This window comes from Hyperolius riggenbachi, chromosome 6 (assembly GCF_040937935.1).
Source record: "Hyperolius riggenbachi isolate aHypRig1 chromosome 6, aHypRig1.pri, whole genome shotgun sequence".
NCBI lineage: Eukaryota > Metazoa > Chordata > Amphibia > Anura > Hyperoliidae > Hyperolius > Hyperolius riggenbachi.
In genome coordinates, this window is record NC_090651.1 from 24515391 (window position 1) to 24530099 (window position 14709).

A 14709-nucleotide genomic window follows, 5' to 3' on the forward strand; every position below is an offset into this window, starting at 1 on the left:
GATTCTCTTTAACTACTTCCAGACCAGCAGTCTCTGCCCCCACTGCTGCGCTTTTCAAATCGCATGCGCTTTTGAAAAATAATGAAAATCGTGAAGACCTGTACACACTGGCGCGATGCGCTTTTTCTATTATCATAAAGGCTTGCGATGTAAAAATCGCATGCGATTTTAAAAGCGCAGCAGTGTGTACAGGCCCTTAAAGGGAACCAGAGCTAAAGTAAAGAAAAGATTCTATACATACCTGGGGCTTCCTCCAGCCCCATACGCGCTGATCGATCCCACGCCACCATCCACCGCTGCCCGCATCTATGAGAACCGGTTCCCGTCACTGACGTCATCGGAGCCGGGCTACCCTGGAGAAGTGCGCCCTCTACGTATCTCTCCAGTGGCTGCTGCAGAGATACGCGAAGAGCGCACTTCTGCTACGCTAGACTGGCTCCGACTGACGGAAGAGCGAGGAGCCAGATCTCATAGATGCGGCCAGCGGTGGATGGCGGCGTGGGATCGATCAGCGGGTATGGGGCTGGAGGAAGCCCCAGGTATGTATAGAATCTTTTCTTTACTTTAGCTCTGGTTCTCTTTAAGGACAAGAGCCTGCTGGCACGGTAAAACGGCGCTTACAGACGAATCGCCGCAATAATCCACCGCCCCCACCGGTCACGCTGTTCTGTTCCTGTCGCAGGTCCCTCTCTCTGCTGTCCCTGTGACCGCAGAGCTGTGTGAGCAGGTCAGGAGCCGCTTTTCATTGGATCCTGACGCTGTCAATCAATGTAAGCCAACGGGATTAGTTTACAGTGATGACAGGGTCAGGAACCCATGAAATTGGCTCCTGACCGGCTCACACAGCTCTACATGGCGAGTGATCTGCTGCGGGGAGACAACGGCGAGATCGGTGGGAGCAGCGGAACCGCATGGCGACGGGTGTTGAAATCTACGTTCTGTCAGATCCGCGCAGCCATGTGCAGGACGTAGATTTTAACTGCGTCCGTCCGGAATCGATTACCGTATTTTTCGGAATATAAGACGCTCCGACATATAAGACGCACCTAGTTTTAGATGGCAAAAATCAGGAAAAAAAAATTAACTAAACCTAGATGCGTCTTTGGTGCAGGGGCGTCTTACCAACCTACTCCCCTCTAAAATGTCTCCATCTAGGCTACACTGGCCAGCTACACTACACTTCACTAACTAACCCCTTCTGCCCCCCACCAACTACACCTCACTACACTTCACTAACTAACCTCTGCTGTCCCCACCAACTACACTACACTTCACTAACTAACCTATGCTGCCCCCACCAACTACACTTCACTAACTAACCCCTTCTGCCCCCCCACCAACGACACTACACTATGCTACACTTCACTAACTAACCTCTGCTGTATCTCACCTGATCCTGCCGCCGCGCTCCTGTCCTCCATCTGCGGTAATCCAAGGCTGCCCGATCATCCAGATTCATGTCGTCTGTATCATGAGGCTTCCCACTCATTAAGGATGCAGCTCTTTGGCGTCCCATCCGCTGCGTTCCTCATCGCTGCAGTCTCGGTATATAGACTGCAGCCTTCCGGGGTACTCGTTCCTCTGCCGATACTCTTCCTAGTTACTGCGTCATAGGCACTTCCTGGTTACAGCGCACGTGACGTCAGGCGCACGTGCGCTGCGGGTCACACAGAAGAGGCACTGTAACCAGGAAGTGCCTATGACGCGGTAACTAGGAAGAGTATCGGGCAGAGGAATGCGTACACCGGAAGGCTGCAGTCTATATACCGAGACTGCAGCGATGAGGAACGCGGCGGATGGGACGCCAAAGAGCTGCATCCTTAAGGAATGGGAAGCCTCATGATACAGAAGACATGAATCTGGATGATCGGGCAGCCTCGGATTACCGCAGATGGAGGACAGGAGCGCGGCGGCAGGATCAGGTGAGTATATTCTGGGACCCAAAACCGTACCTTTTGAATATAAGACGCACCCACTTTTCCCCCCCAGTTTTGGGGAAGAAAAAGTGCGTCTTATATTCCGAAAAATACGGTAAGTCATCTGTAAGCAAGCAAACAAACAAAAATAATAATAATTTTGTCAGTACTTTTTTCACCTACTTTTTGATACTTTTTCAATCGCAGAGTGCTGAAAAGTTATAAGCAGAATATGGAGAAGTGAATCGGATTGGGCCCAAGGGGTCACAAATCTCTGCTCAGTGGGTGAGGTTACTAATGAGGATAAGGTGCTGCATTACAAATAAATCAATAGATAATGAGTTAAAAGAATAGCTTATAGAATATTAAATTTCATAAGTCCTTCGTGCAATAAATAGATACCAGAGTTACTTGATATATTGTACAATAATAAACACTCTACAATTCATATACTGTACCTACGACATAACAACAACAACAACAACAACAAATAACATTTGTAAAGCGCTTTTCTCCCGTGGGACTCAAAGCGCATAAGCATGGCTCCGACCATCGTGGTACAGAGGAAGAATTTTATAAATCTGGAAATGCCAGGCTAAACAGGTGGCTTTTCAGTCTGGATTTGAATAGCTCCAGGGATGGTGCTGTCTTTACTGGGTGTGGTAGGGAGTTCCAAAGAGTAGGGGCAGCATGACAGAAGGCTCTGTCTCCAGATTTTTTGAGGTGCACTCTGGGAGTGACCAAGTTTATAGAACTTGCTGATCTGAGGTTGTGAGAGGTGTGGTGCAGCTTCAGCAAGTCCTTCATGTATCCAGGGCCCAGATTGTGCAGGGATTTGAATGTCAGCAGTCCAATCTTGAAGAGTATTCTCCATTCTACTGGTAGCCAGTGCAGTGAGCGAAGGATCGGTGTAATGTGACAGTAGCGAGGCTGGTTTGTTAGCAATCTGGCAGCAGCATTCTGCACTAATTGCAGGCGACGCAGGTCTTTTTTGGGGAGGCCAGCATAAAGGGCATTGCAGTAGTCCAGCCGTGATGTGATGAAGGCGTGGACTAGGGTTTGAAGATCCATAAAGCCCAATGCAAAGTGCAGTGATTTGTGGGTAAATAAAATACTATAGAAAATGCAGCAAAGTTAGAAAGTGCTGATCAGGGGCGTAACTATAGGGGGGCCCAGAGCTGTAAGGGGGCCCCAACTCATACTGCACTCAGGGGCGTATCTGGGTAATATAGAGCCTATGGCAAACATTGAAATTGCCCCAACCCCCCCCCCCCCCCCCTCTAAAAACAGCATCCTTTCTCATGTACATGTGTTATGGTTACCTGTTTTGTTTTGTTTTTGGCTCAGGATATTGCTAAAGTTACTTTTTGGAAAATATCTTGTCTTATTTCCTCTCTGTCCTCTTTTCTATCACTAAGCCAAGTGAGCCCTACATTCATAAATTAAGTAGCCAAGTTCCGCAGATAACAAGGAATCTGATCTGAGGTCTGATTCTGAGGCATGGCGCCCCATGGTGCTGTGGCGCCCATGGCACAAGCCATGCCTGCACCTCTCTAGATACGCCTCTGACTGCACTTCCTCCGATAAAGGGGTCCATCCTCCAGATCAGATGTTTAAGTGGCTACACTTGTTATGGGTGTGATGATTATGATGTCCAACACTTGTTTTATGACCCTTGCGAGATGGGTTTCCAGACATTGGGGTCATAGTTATATAGTTATTTGGGTCAAAAAAAGGCATATGTCCATTGAGTTCAACCAGAGAACAAAGTACAACACCAGCCTTCTCCCTCACACAGGGCCGATTTACCATAAGGCACTGTAGGCATGTGCCTATAGGCGCCTGATGATGGAAAGGCGGCTAACACCCCTCCCCAAGCGCCTCCCCTCCCTTTTTCCCTATGCAGAGTCCTGATGAGAGTGTAAATGAGAGGTTACTCCATCAGCTACCGTTATTCCACTTATGAGATCTTCTTTCAGTCAGGGGCACCTCTAGTTACTTAATACTCAGGGTACCTCTAGATACCTAATACCGGGGGGTTCCTCTAGCTACTTAATATTCCTCTGGCTACCCAATACTAATGTGCAACTGTAGCTACCTATGATGAAAAAGGGAAGTAAGGGAGAAGTGACAACTGTGACAGCCAGCACACTTCTGGTGCGGTTTAGGGGGATGTGGAGTTGTAGGTCCACAGAGAGTGAAGTCTAAGGTGCCAGGGCATCTGTGCCTATAGGCTCCTGCTGTGAGGTAAATCCCTGTTGATCCAAGGGAAGGCGAAAAACCCTTGCAAAACCCTTGCAAGGCATGATCCAATTAGCCCCAGAAAGGAAAAAAAATCCTTCCCGACTCCAGATTGAAATCAGGTAAAATCCCTGGATCAACACCACTGGGCATTACCTAGTAATTGTAGCCATGGATGTCTTTCAACACACGGAAAGCATCTAAGCCTTTCTTAAACGCAGATATAGAATTTTCCATAACTACTTCCTGTGGCAATACATTTCACATTTTCACTCTAAGGACCCTTTTCCACTAGGAATCGCTAGCGTTCACGCTAAATGCTAGCGATTGCTGAATTGCAAAGTGCAGGAAACGTCCGGCGATTGCGTTTACGATTTTGCTATGCACTGTACTGCATAGCAAAATCGCGGCAAAGATCGATCCGCGGCGCGATCGCGTTTGATAAAAAAAGAATAGCGGTAGTGGAAATTGCCCACCGCGATTCCCATGTTAATATTCAAACCGTAGCGATTTAAAAAATCACTAGCGGTTTGTGATTTTGCGATTCAGCATCGCAAACGCCGCTAGTGGAAAAGGGCCCTAACTATAAAGAACCCTTTCCTAAATAAATGGCTAAAACGTTTTTCCTCCATGCGCAGATCATGTCCTCTAGTCCTTTGTAAAAGCCTAGGGACAAAAAGCTCATCCGCCAAGCTATTATATTGCCCTCTAATGTATTTATACATGTTAATTAGATCTCTAAAATGTCTTTTTTCCAGACTAAATAGGGCCGGGGGCCCCCATCAAAGTTTTACTAGGGTCCCCCATGATTTGTAGTTACCATAGAAAAGGTGCTTACTAAGGTAATGAGGACCACGATACGTGGACACTCCTGTCTAGGGTTCCCTGCACACTGCAAATCCGATTTGCGATTCCGATTTTACCCTAGATGCTCTCAAAACAATATGAAAAACGAAGAAAAAACGCAGCATGCAGTACCGATTAAAAATCGCAAATTGGCATCTCATTGGCATGCAAGAGGACTTTATGCTATTCCAATTTTTTATGCAATCTGATTTTTTATTCAGATTAAAAACGTAGCAACATACAGTACTTTTTTTTATCGGAATCAAAAATCGGATCGTATGAAAAATCACAATTGCGTGTACTGTGCAAGAGGCCTAAATGTGATTTGTTCTGTCGAAAACAAAAAACATACCAACATGATGTACTGTATCTTTTGCTGGCACATCAAAATTCATATAATTTTGTACATTTTTTTTGTTTTTTATTCAGATCCGAAAGATGATACAGCCTATAAGTTTATTGTTCCTTGGATCGGTATGTATTGTGCGTGAAAAATAATGATAGAAATCATGGGGCCTGACAGGGACAGATCTAGAACAAGTTGCACCTGGGGCAAGGTCAGGTTTTGGCGCCTAAACTGCCATTCCCCATCCAGTTTTGGCGCCTAAAGGTCAGGTTTTGGCGCCTAAACTGCCATTCCCCATCCAAATTTTGCTGCCTTTTTAAGAATTCAACAAACTGCGCCTGGGGCAAGATACCCGCCTGCCCCCCCCCCCCCTCCCCCCTAGATCCATCCCTGGGGCCTGATGCACAGGAGAAAAAGTTAATTCAATAAGGGCCATTGGCACTTATTCAATTAACTTTTTTTCCCCAAAGTTTTCTCCTAAGTTATATTTTTGAATTTTATCAATAAAATGCTTTTTAAGCCAACAGCAAGCAAGAAAATACTTGTAATAATTTTGACTGAACTTTTCACCTACTTTTTGGGACTTTTTCAATTGCAGCGTGCTGAAAATATATTTCAGAAGATGAAAGAATGTCTCCTAGTAGAAAATTTAGGAGAAAAAATTAATTGAATCAGGGCCCATTGGCCTGACGTACTGTTTGCAGGGAGCGCAGGGCAGTTTTACCATTAGTAGCCCAGGAGGAGTATCGGCCATTAACCCATTATTGCCACGTGCGTTACCTTATGCATTACCATAGCAATGTATAGCATCTGCATTATACTGTCAATTAGCTGAACTGTTGGCTAAAGTAACTGGATTAGCTGTGCTTATAAAATGCTCAGGAATACGTCGCTAGCCCTGTTTTAGGGGGGCACGTGCCCCCAATCTGTCCTGGGGTGCCACGGATCTCCGCCCGGCCGCCCCCTCTGTCAAGACTCAGCGGCTCCCTCCGCGTCACTGACAGTCTCAGACCTCAGGATCAGGCGGCGAGCCGGCGACCAATCGTGCGGGCGCTAGGACCCAGCGCCCGCACTGATATGCGGAAGTGACATTACTTCCGCATATCGAGCGGGTGCGTCCAGCGCCCGCTCGTACATCTGGTCGGGTCGCCGCTGATCCTGAGGTCTGCTGAGAGGTAGGGGGGGGAGCGGCGGCGGCTAGAGGGGGGGCCTCCCTGTCACTCACTCACTCACTCCCTAAAGGGGCTCCCTGTCACTCACTCACTCCCTAAAGGGGCTCCCCTGGCACTCACTCACTCCCTAAAGGTGCTCCCTGGCACTCACTCACTCCCTAAAGGGGCTCCCTGTCACTCACTCACTCCCTAAAGGGGCTCCCTGTCACTCACTCACTCCCTAAAGGGGCTCCCTGGCACTCACTCACTCCCTAAAGGGGCTCCCTGGCACTCACTCACTCCCTAAAGGGTCTCCCTGTCACTCACTCACTCCCTAAAGGGGCTCCCTGGCACGCACCCACTCCCTAAAGGGGCTCCCTGTCACTCACTCCCTAAAGGGGCTCCCTGTCACTCACTCCCTAAAGGGGCTCCCTGTCACTCACTCCCTAAAGGGGCTCCCTGTCACTCACTCACTCCCTAAAGGGGCTCCCTGTCACTCACTCACTCACTCCCTAAAGGGGCTCCCTGTCACGCACTCACTCCCTAAAGGGGCTCCCTGGCACGCACTCACTCCCTAAAGGGGCTCCCTGGCACGCACCCACTCCCTAAAGGGGCTCCCTGTCACTCACTCACTGCCTAAAGGGGCTCCCTGTCACTCACTCCCTAAAGGGGCTCCCTGTCACTCACTCACTCCCTAAAGGGGCTCCCCTGGCACTCACTCACTCACTCCCTAAAGGGGCTTCCTGGCACGCACTCACTCCCTAAAGGGGCTCCCTGGCACGCACTCACTCCCTAAAGGGGCTCCCTGGCACGCACTCACTCCCTAAAGGGGCTCCCTGGCACTCATTCACTCCCTAAAGGGGCTCCCTGGCACTCATTCACTCCCTAAAGGGGCTCCCTGTCACTCACTCACTCCCTAAAGGGGCTCCCTGTCACTCACTCACTCCCTAAAGGGGCTCCCTGTCACTCACTCACTCCCTAAAGGGGCTCCCTGTCACTCACTCACTCACTCCCTAAAGGGGCTCCCTGGCACGCACTCACTCCCTAAAGGGGCTCCCTGGCACGCACTCACTCCCTAAAGGGGCTCCCTGTCACTCACTCACTGCCTAAAGGGGCTCCCTGTCCTGTCACTCACTCACTCACTCCCTAAAGGGCCTCCCTGTCACTCAATCACTCCCTAAAGGGGCTCCCTGGCACGCACTCACTCCCTAAAGGGCCTCTCTGTCACTCACTCACTCCCTAAAGGGGCTCCCTGGCACGCACTCACTCACTAAAGGGGCTCCCTGGCACTCACTCACTCCCTAAAGGGGCTCCCTGTCACTCACTCACTCCCTAAAGGGGCTCCCTGTCACTCACTCACTCCCTAAAGGGGCTCCCTGTCACTCACTCACTGCCTAAAGGGGCTCCCTGTCACTCACTCACTACCTAAAGGTGCTCCCTGTCACTCACTATCGGGGTCCCTGTCACTCACTACCTAACTGGAGGCGCCTGTCACTCACTAGCTAACCTGGGGGTCCCTGTCACTCACTACCTAACTTGGGGGGCTACCATATTAAGGGGGCATTCTGCCTATTTATGTGAAATGCTGTCTATTTATGTGCCTCATGACTGCTGAATTTGTCTTGTTGGGGGCCTCATCATTGCTGAATTTGTCTTGTTGGGGGCCTCATGATTTGTTGGGGGCCTCATGATTGCTGAATTTGTCTTGTTGGGGGCCTCATGATTTGTTGGGGCCCTCATGATTGCTGAATTTGTCTTGTTGGGGGCCTCATGATTTGTTGGAGGCCTCATGATTGCTGAATTTGTCTTGTTGGGGGCCTCATGATTTGTTGGGGGCCTCATGATTGCTGAATATGTCTTGTTGGGGGTCACATGATTGCTAACTGCGAGACTTTGGGAAAAGCTGAATCCTTATCATATGAGACAATAGCATTAAACCTACTTTTTTAGCGTTTTAAAACAGAAAATAAAACTGGGAGGTTCTAAAAAATTGAATACATTTTTCAGGAGTAGGATGGATGAAATTGTTTATCTTCACAGTTTATTTTCAACTTGGATTTTCCATAATGTTCATGTATGAGTTAAAACGTTTGTACAGTATTTAGTTTAAATTGCTGTTGCCACTTTGCGATAGATAAGTGACTTTTGAGTTGCAGTTTGGGCACTCGGCCTCCAAAAGGTTCGCCACCACTGTCCTAATCTGATGTCCCACCATTGCTAGGTTCATGTAAATTTGTCTCCACCCGTTACCACACCTATATTCTGGTCCATGGCCCACCAATTTTTTGGTGCGGCGCGATAATCACGCCGCACAACGTGATCGTCATATTTTTGGCACGCTAGCTGCAGTGTGCTGAATTCTGCTGCCTACAGTATGTACAGTATACGCTGTTCTCTAGTGCTTGCACTGTGTGCTGATTTACCTCCAGTGTGTACAGTGTAAGGTGTTACTCTGTGCCTTTATTGATTGTAAACCAGCTGTATTGTATGCTGATCCCTGCTACTTTCAGTATGTACAGTATTAGCTGTAAAGCCTGGTACACACATACAATTTTGATTAGCCAATTTTAGCTCTGTTCATAAAATTCATTGTCTGTTGGCCCACTTACTGCACGGGGGTGGGAAAATTGGGGGTCAGTGATTGACCAATCAAAATTGTATGTGCGTATACATCTTTGATCTATGCCTATACTGATTGTAAATGATCTAAATAAAGGACAGGGGGCTCCGTCCAATATTTCGATGGGCAGGCCCGTTATCCGTAGCTTACACCGCTGCTAAGTTCATGTACATTTGGCCCCACCCATGGCCACGCCCACTCACCTCATGGCCACGCCCATTTTTGCCGCGGCGCGATGCGCGCGCCGCATGTACCTCCCCACCTGCTGCCCACAGGTGCCACTGATCTCCAAGGACCCTAGAAACGCCCCTGAATATATCCCCTTGTTCATAGGACCTGAAGAAGGTCTAGTTTACTGTTTCATTGTCTCTGCTCAATGACACCTTTGTTGAAGTATGCCAGAGCGCAAATCTATAAATTACTGACCCTTTTAATATCTTTCTTGCTCTCAGAACCCATTTATTGACAGGAAATTGTTGTATGGCTTCTGTAATTACTTATCAGTGAGGGTTATGCTATAGTCTGACCCGGTCCGACCCGGATAGAAACTGTCACTTACATACCTGATGTTTAAAAATTTCAGGTAGAAAAAGAAAAAAAAGGAACACACATAGTTATTAGTGTGCTCGGCACTGTACATACCCATGTCTATCTCATCATGTCACATGTCACCTCGGGTATCCTTTAGGCTACTTGCACACCAAGACGTTGCGTTAGGTGCTACGTTAAGGTCGCATAACGTGCCCCTAACGCAAGGCCTGGTGCTCTTCGATGTGGACGTCAGAGTTAGCCACGTTGTGCAGCTCACTCTGGCGTCCGTGATGCGTACTCTTGGACACATGCGGCATCACGTGGTCCCGCCGGCCAATCGCCGCACAGAGCGGCCGCACCAGGAAGTAAACACTGCACGTCACAACATGCAGTGAATATTAATTAGCCATGTGCCTGGCCGCTCTCCGCTCCTCCCCAACATGACTGAGCATGTGCGCACAGTCTAACGCGGCTCAGCCGCTCTAACGCTGTAGCATGCTGCACTTTCGGAAGAACGTGCAGCGTTACATGTAACGCAACGTGGGCAGTGTGAACAGCCCACTTGTGTTACATTGCTGTGCGTTGGGGGAGCGTTACAGGCTGCACTAACGTGCGCCTGTAACGTCCCTGTGTGTAAGCAGCCTTAAAGAGACTCTGAAGCGAGTCTCAATTCTCTTTTTTAACCTATATTCATATTAAGCCCCATAAGCACAGCTAAACCGCCGCTATCCCGCGGCAAAACGAGGGTTTAATACCCCCTCCCCCCCCCCCCAAATCCCCCTGCAAAATCCACGACTTTCTTGGTTGTGGATTTTGCACTTCCTGGAGGCAGAGCTATGAGCTGTAGCTCCGCCTCCATGCGCGTCAATCGCTGCGCGGATCTGCGCCTCTCCCCCGCCCCTCTCTGTGAAGGCAGATGAGAGGGGCGGGAGAGAGGCGGCGATCAGCGGGGATTGATGCGCTTGAGGCAGAGCTTATGGCTGTAGCTCTGCCTCAAGCAGGAAGCGCTCCCCGGAGGTAGGAGAGGGGATTTGGGGGTTAAAAACCCCTCGTTTTGCCGCGGGATAGCGGCGGTTTAGCTGTGCTTATGGGACTTAATATGAATATAGGTTAAAAAAGAGAATTGAGACTCGCTTCAGAGTCTCTTTAAGGTAGCCATTCATCTAGTGATGATGGGCAGATTCAACCAAGAGATAAATCCCTCTGTAATCGAATCTGATTAGAGAGAGATCTGGCGGCTGCCCATACATAACAGGCTGATTACCTATCGATTTTATGCTGAAATGAATCCAGAATCAGCCTTGTGACACTGCATCTGCCGGCCCGACGCTATCGGACACGGACAGGTAATGTATACTGCTATGGGGACCGGAGGGGCACATTAAACATTAGTGGGGATACCGTTGAGGGTTTTGTCACATTCGACGCTCGTCCTGATATTGCTCGCTGTTCCCGGCATGCATCCCACTGACTACAATGGCCCAACATCTTGCAGCATCTGGCCTGAAATTGGTGCCGATTGGGCATGCACGTGGCGGCACCCATTTACATCCGATTTGATAGTAATTATCAAATTGGATGGTCGATCGGTTGCCAAGTCGCTAGATGTATGGGCCCCGTTATAGAGCTGAAAAAAGCCGTTGAGCCAGATATATACTGTATATATATACAGGGCCGGGCCGAGGCAGAGGCTGGAGAGGCTCCAGACTCAGGGCGTAGTGTAGGAGGGGGCGCACAATTCATTCAGCTGTCATTCCTAATTGTGTTTGAAGCAGAAAGAAATAAGAAAAGGCAGGGGCGTAGCAATAGGGGGTGCAGAGGTAGCGACTGCATCGGGGCCCTTGGGCCAGAGGGGCCCCGAAGGGCCCTCCCTCAACTGCAGTATTAGCTCTCTATTGGTCCTGTGCTCATAATAATCACTTCTATGGATACTTTAAATAGTAGTAATCATTAACAAACTGTTCCCCATCTCCTTCTTGCACCTCTGACACTGGTTGCCATTGGCAGGTTTTGGTGCGCCGTATCAGTTGTTATGTATAGAGTGCTTGGGGGGCCCCATTGTAAAACTTGCATCGGGGCCCACAGCTCCGTAGCTACGCCACTGAGAAAAGGGGATACATGGCAGTGACTGCAAGCCAGATAACTAGATATTAGGGTGTTGGAGAGGTTGGGGGCTCTGGGGCACCTCTTAGTCTAATAGCAATCAGTGTGTGACGGCTGGGCTGGGAGGGATGGAGGGGCGCACTTTGGTGTCTCAGCCTTGGGTACTGAAGGACCTTGTCCCGCTTCTGTATATATATTCGATATATATATATTTATGGTTAAGGGTCTATTTCCACTACACACAGATTCTGGATGCAGAAAACTGACTCCAAAGAATGCCTATGGAAAATCTGCATCAGAAAAATCGCGTTTCATGGAAATAGGCCCATAGACATTCATTGGAGTACGCTTTTCTGCATCCAGAATCCATGTCTAGTGAAAGAGGCCCTTAAAGAGACACTGAAGCAAAAAAAAATGATATAATGAATTGGTTGTGTTGTACGGATAATTACTAGACGATTAGCAGCAAAGAAAATATTGTCATATTTTTATTTTCAGGTATATAGTGTTTTTTCTAACATTGCATCATTCTATAATATGTACAGATTACACAACATTCAGCATTCAAAATTATTCTTTCAGAGCAGTCTGTGAACTAATGACCTCTCCTCTGGCAGAGAAAAGGTAAATAGTTCAATAACAGTTGAGATAATAAAAGTCGGAAAACAGCCCTCTCCACGACTTTGAAAGTTGTAGAGCTTAATGGCTTTTTTGCATAGAGATAACAACTGGAGTTTCTTAACTCTTCTTGTACTGGAAACAATTAGACAGATGTATCTGATCTTAATGTTTTATTTCTTATCTGTACTACACATACAAATCATAATATCATCATTTTTTTTTTCGCTTCAGTGTCTCTTTAACAATGACCTTCATGAAATTATGAGTTTTACAATAAAAAAAGAGCATGTTATAAGATAACTGAGTTATAGTGTCACTAAGCATCTCTCATCCTGACTGCCAGTGTTTCTACTCATTACACTTATTGTGAATCTGTCACCGGAAGAGATATTACTGGCGGAGCGTGGGCGTCTTATGGGGCCTCCATGTTCCTGCAAAACTCCATCAGCAGATGATCCCCGGGAGTAATAATAATAATAATAATCTGAATATTTATATAACGCTTTTCTCCTGTCGGACCCAAAGCACTCAAGAGCTGCAGCCACTAAGGAAGCGCTCAAGAGGCCACACTGTAGTGTTAGAGAAGTCCATTCTATGATTATTTCAGCTGTTTCTACTTTTGTGACACTGACATGTTAATTGAGGAAGCTTATTCAGCAGTAACTGTGCAGTTTACCCCCCAATCCCGAAGATAGAGGCCAGAGAACTGACTGTGATCCAACCTAAGTTTGAGTTTGTAAATTTGTAGGTTCAATTCTGATTTCCGTTATATCTAGGTTTACTAGCTATAAATCCAACATAAACAACTTTGGTGCATTATATCACAAAATGTAACGGAAGGTTACCCTTTATGTAACAGAACAGATGTAACAGAAGGTTACCCTGGCATCCCCCAGACTTAAAGAGACACTGAAGCGGAAAAAAAATGATGATATTATGATTTGTATGTGTAGTACAGCTAAGAAATAAAACATTAAGGTCAGATACATCAGTCTAATTGTTTCCAGTACAGGAAGAGTTGAGAAACTCCAGTTGTTATCTCTATGCAAAAAAGCTATTAAGCTCTCCGACTAACTTTTTTTTTCAAATTTTGTATTTATTCATAGTGAAAAAAGATTCATATACAAAAAATTCCCATACACTCTAAAATAAGCAATATATCCATCAATCATCTCTTGGGCTCAGCCGATAAACATAGTCAATCTTCCTAACAATATTCATTCATTATACAATATACAATATGCATATCAACTCTCATATCTAAATTCCATTAATATCTAAATTCCAATAAAACAACGCGGTTCCGTCCCATAGATATCGATTCTTTAATTAATAGAGAGACGAAAGAGGAGAAAACAATCTACCATACCTACCCCGTCATTCACATCACACTTCCATCTCCATTCCCATTTATTCCCTCACACTTCACGACCCGGGTCCAGTTCCCCTTTTCTCAGCGTGCTGTTATATTTCTACATTTGTATCCCTCCCTCTTGTCTGTGGTCCCCATTATCCGTTTGTATTCATCTAGTTTAATAAATTCTTCCCATTTATCCCATATAGCTTTAAACTGTTGCTCTTTACCTCTCAACACATAAGTCAATCCTTCCATGCGTTGTACATGGAGAATCTCTTGGAACCATTCAATTAAAGAGGGTGCTAGATGTGACTTCCAGTTTCTCCCAATCAGTATTCTTGCTGCATTGATCATATGGCAGTTTAAAGTTTTCCTATATTTATTCACACTATACTCATTATGATGTATCAAAAAAAGTGGCTGGTTCGTCTATTATTGTTGTGTCTGTTATCTTTATTATATACTCTTTAACAGCCTTCCAGAAACCTCTTATCCTTGAACAGTCCCAGAAGATATGGAAAAAAGTACCCTCCTCCTCCCCACACCTCCAACAAATCCTATCCACATCCCCATATATCTTATTCAGTTTAGTTGGTGTCATGTACCATCTAGAGAGTACCTTATAACCGGATTCCTGTATCCTTGCTGAGATTGAAGTTCTATATGATAACTCTATTATTTTCCTCCACTGCTCATCTGAAAAAGAGCAATTCAGGTCTGTTTGCCATTTTTGTCTCAATTGGATCGTCTGATCTTCTTTGTTCAATAATTCTCTATAGATTTTTGTCATCACCTTTTTAACTCTCTGCGTTGATCCACACATCTGTTCCATTTTCGTGGGATTTCTGGAGAACTCACCCTTCTTCCCCTTTGACAACACAAAATGGTGGAACTGCATCAATTTCCACCAACTTAAATTAAAGGATGGAAATTCTTCCTCTACTTCTGTTAGTGTTTTCCAGTCCTCTCCTTTCAAT

General features: G+C 46.7%; 1 protein-coding gene across 2 annotated transcripts in view; it reads left to right on the forward strand.

Moving 5' to 3' along the window:
• The window catches only part of LOC137520734 (cytochrome P450 4A12A-like), a 51285-nt gene that overhangs the window by 10301 nt on the left and 26275 nt on the right, over nucleotides 1-14709 (forward strand). For both annotated transcript variants that reach the window (XM_068239032.1, XM_068239033.1), the window contains one exon: nucleotides 5433-5477. In XM_068239032.1, coding sequence (XP_068095133.1) covers nucleotides 5433-5477 — 45 coding nt within the window. The remainder of the gene's footprint in view (nucleotides 1-5432; nucleotides 5478-14709) is intronic.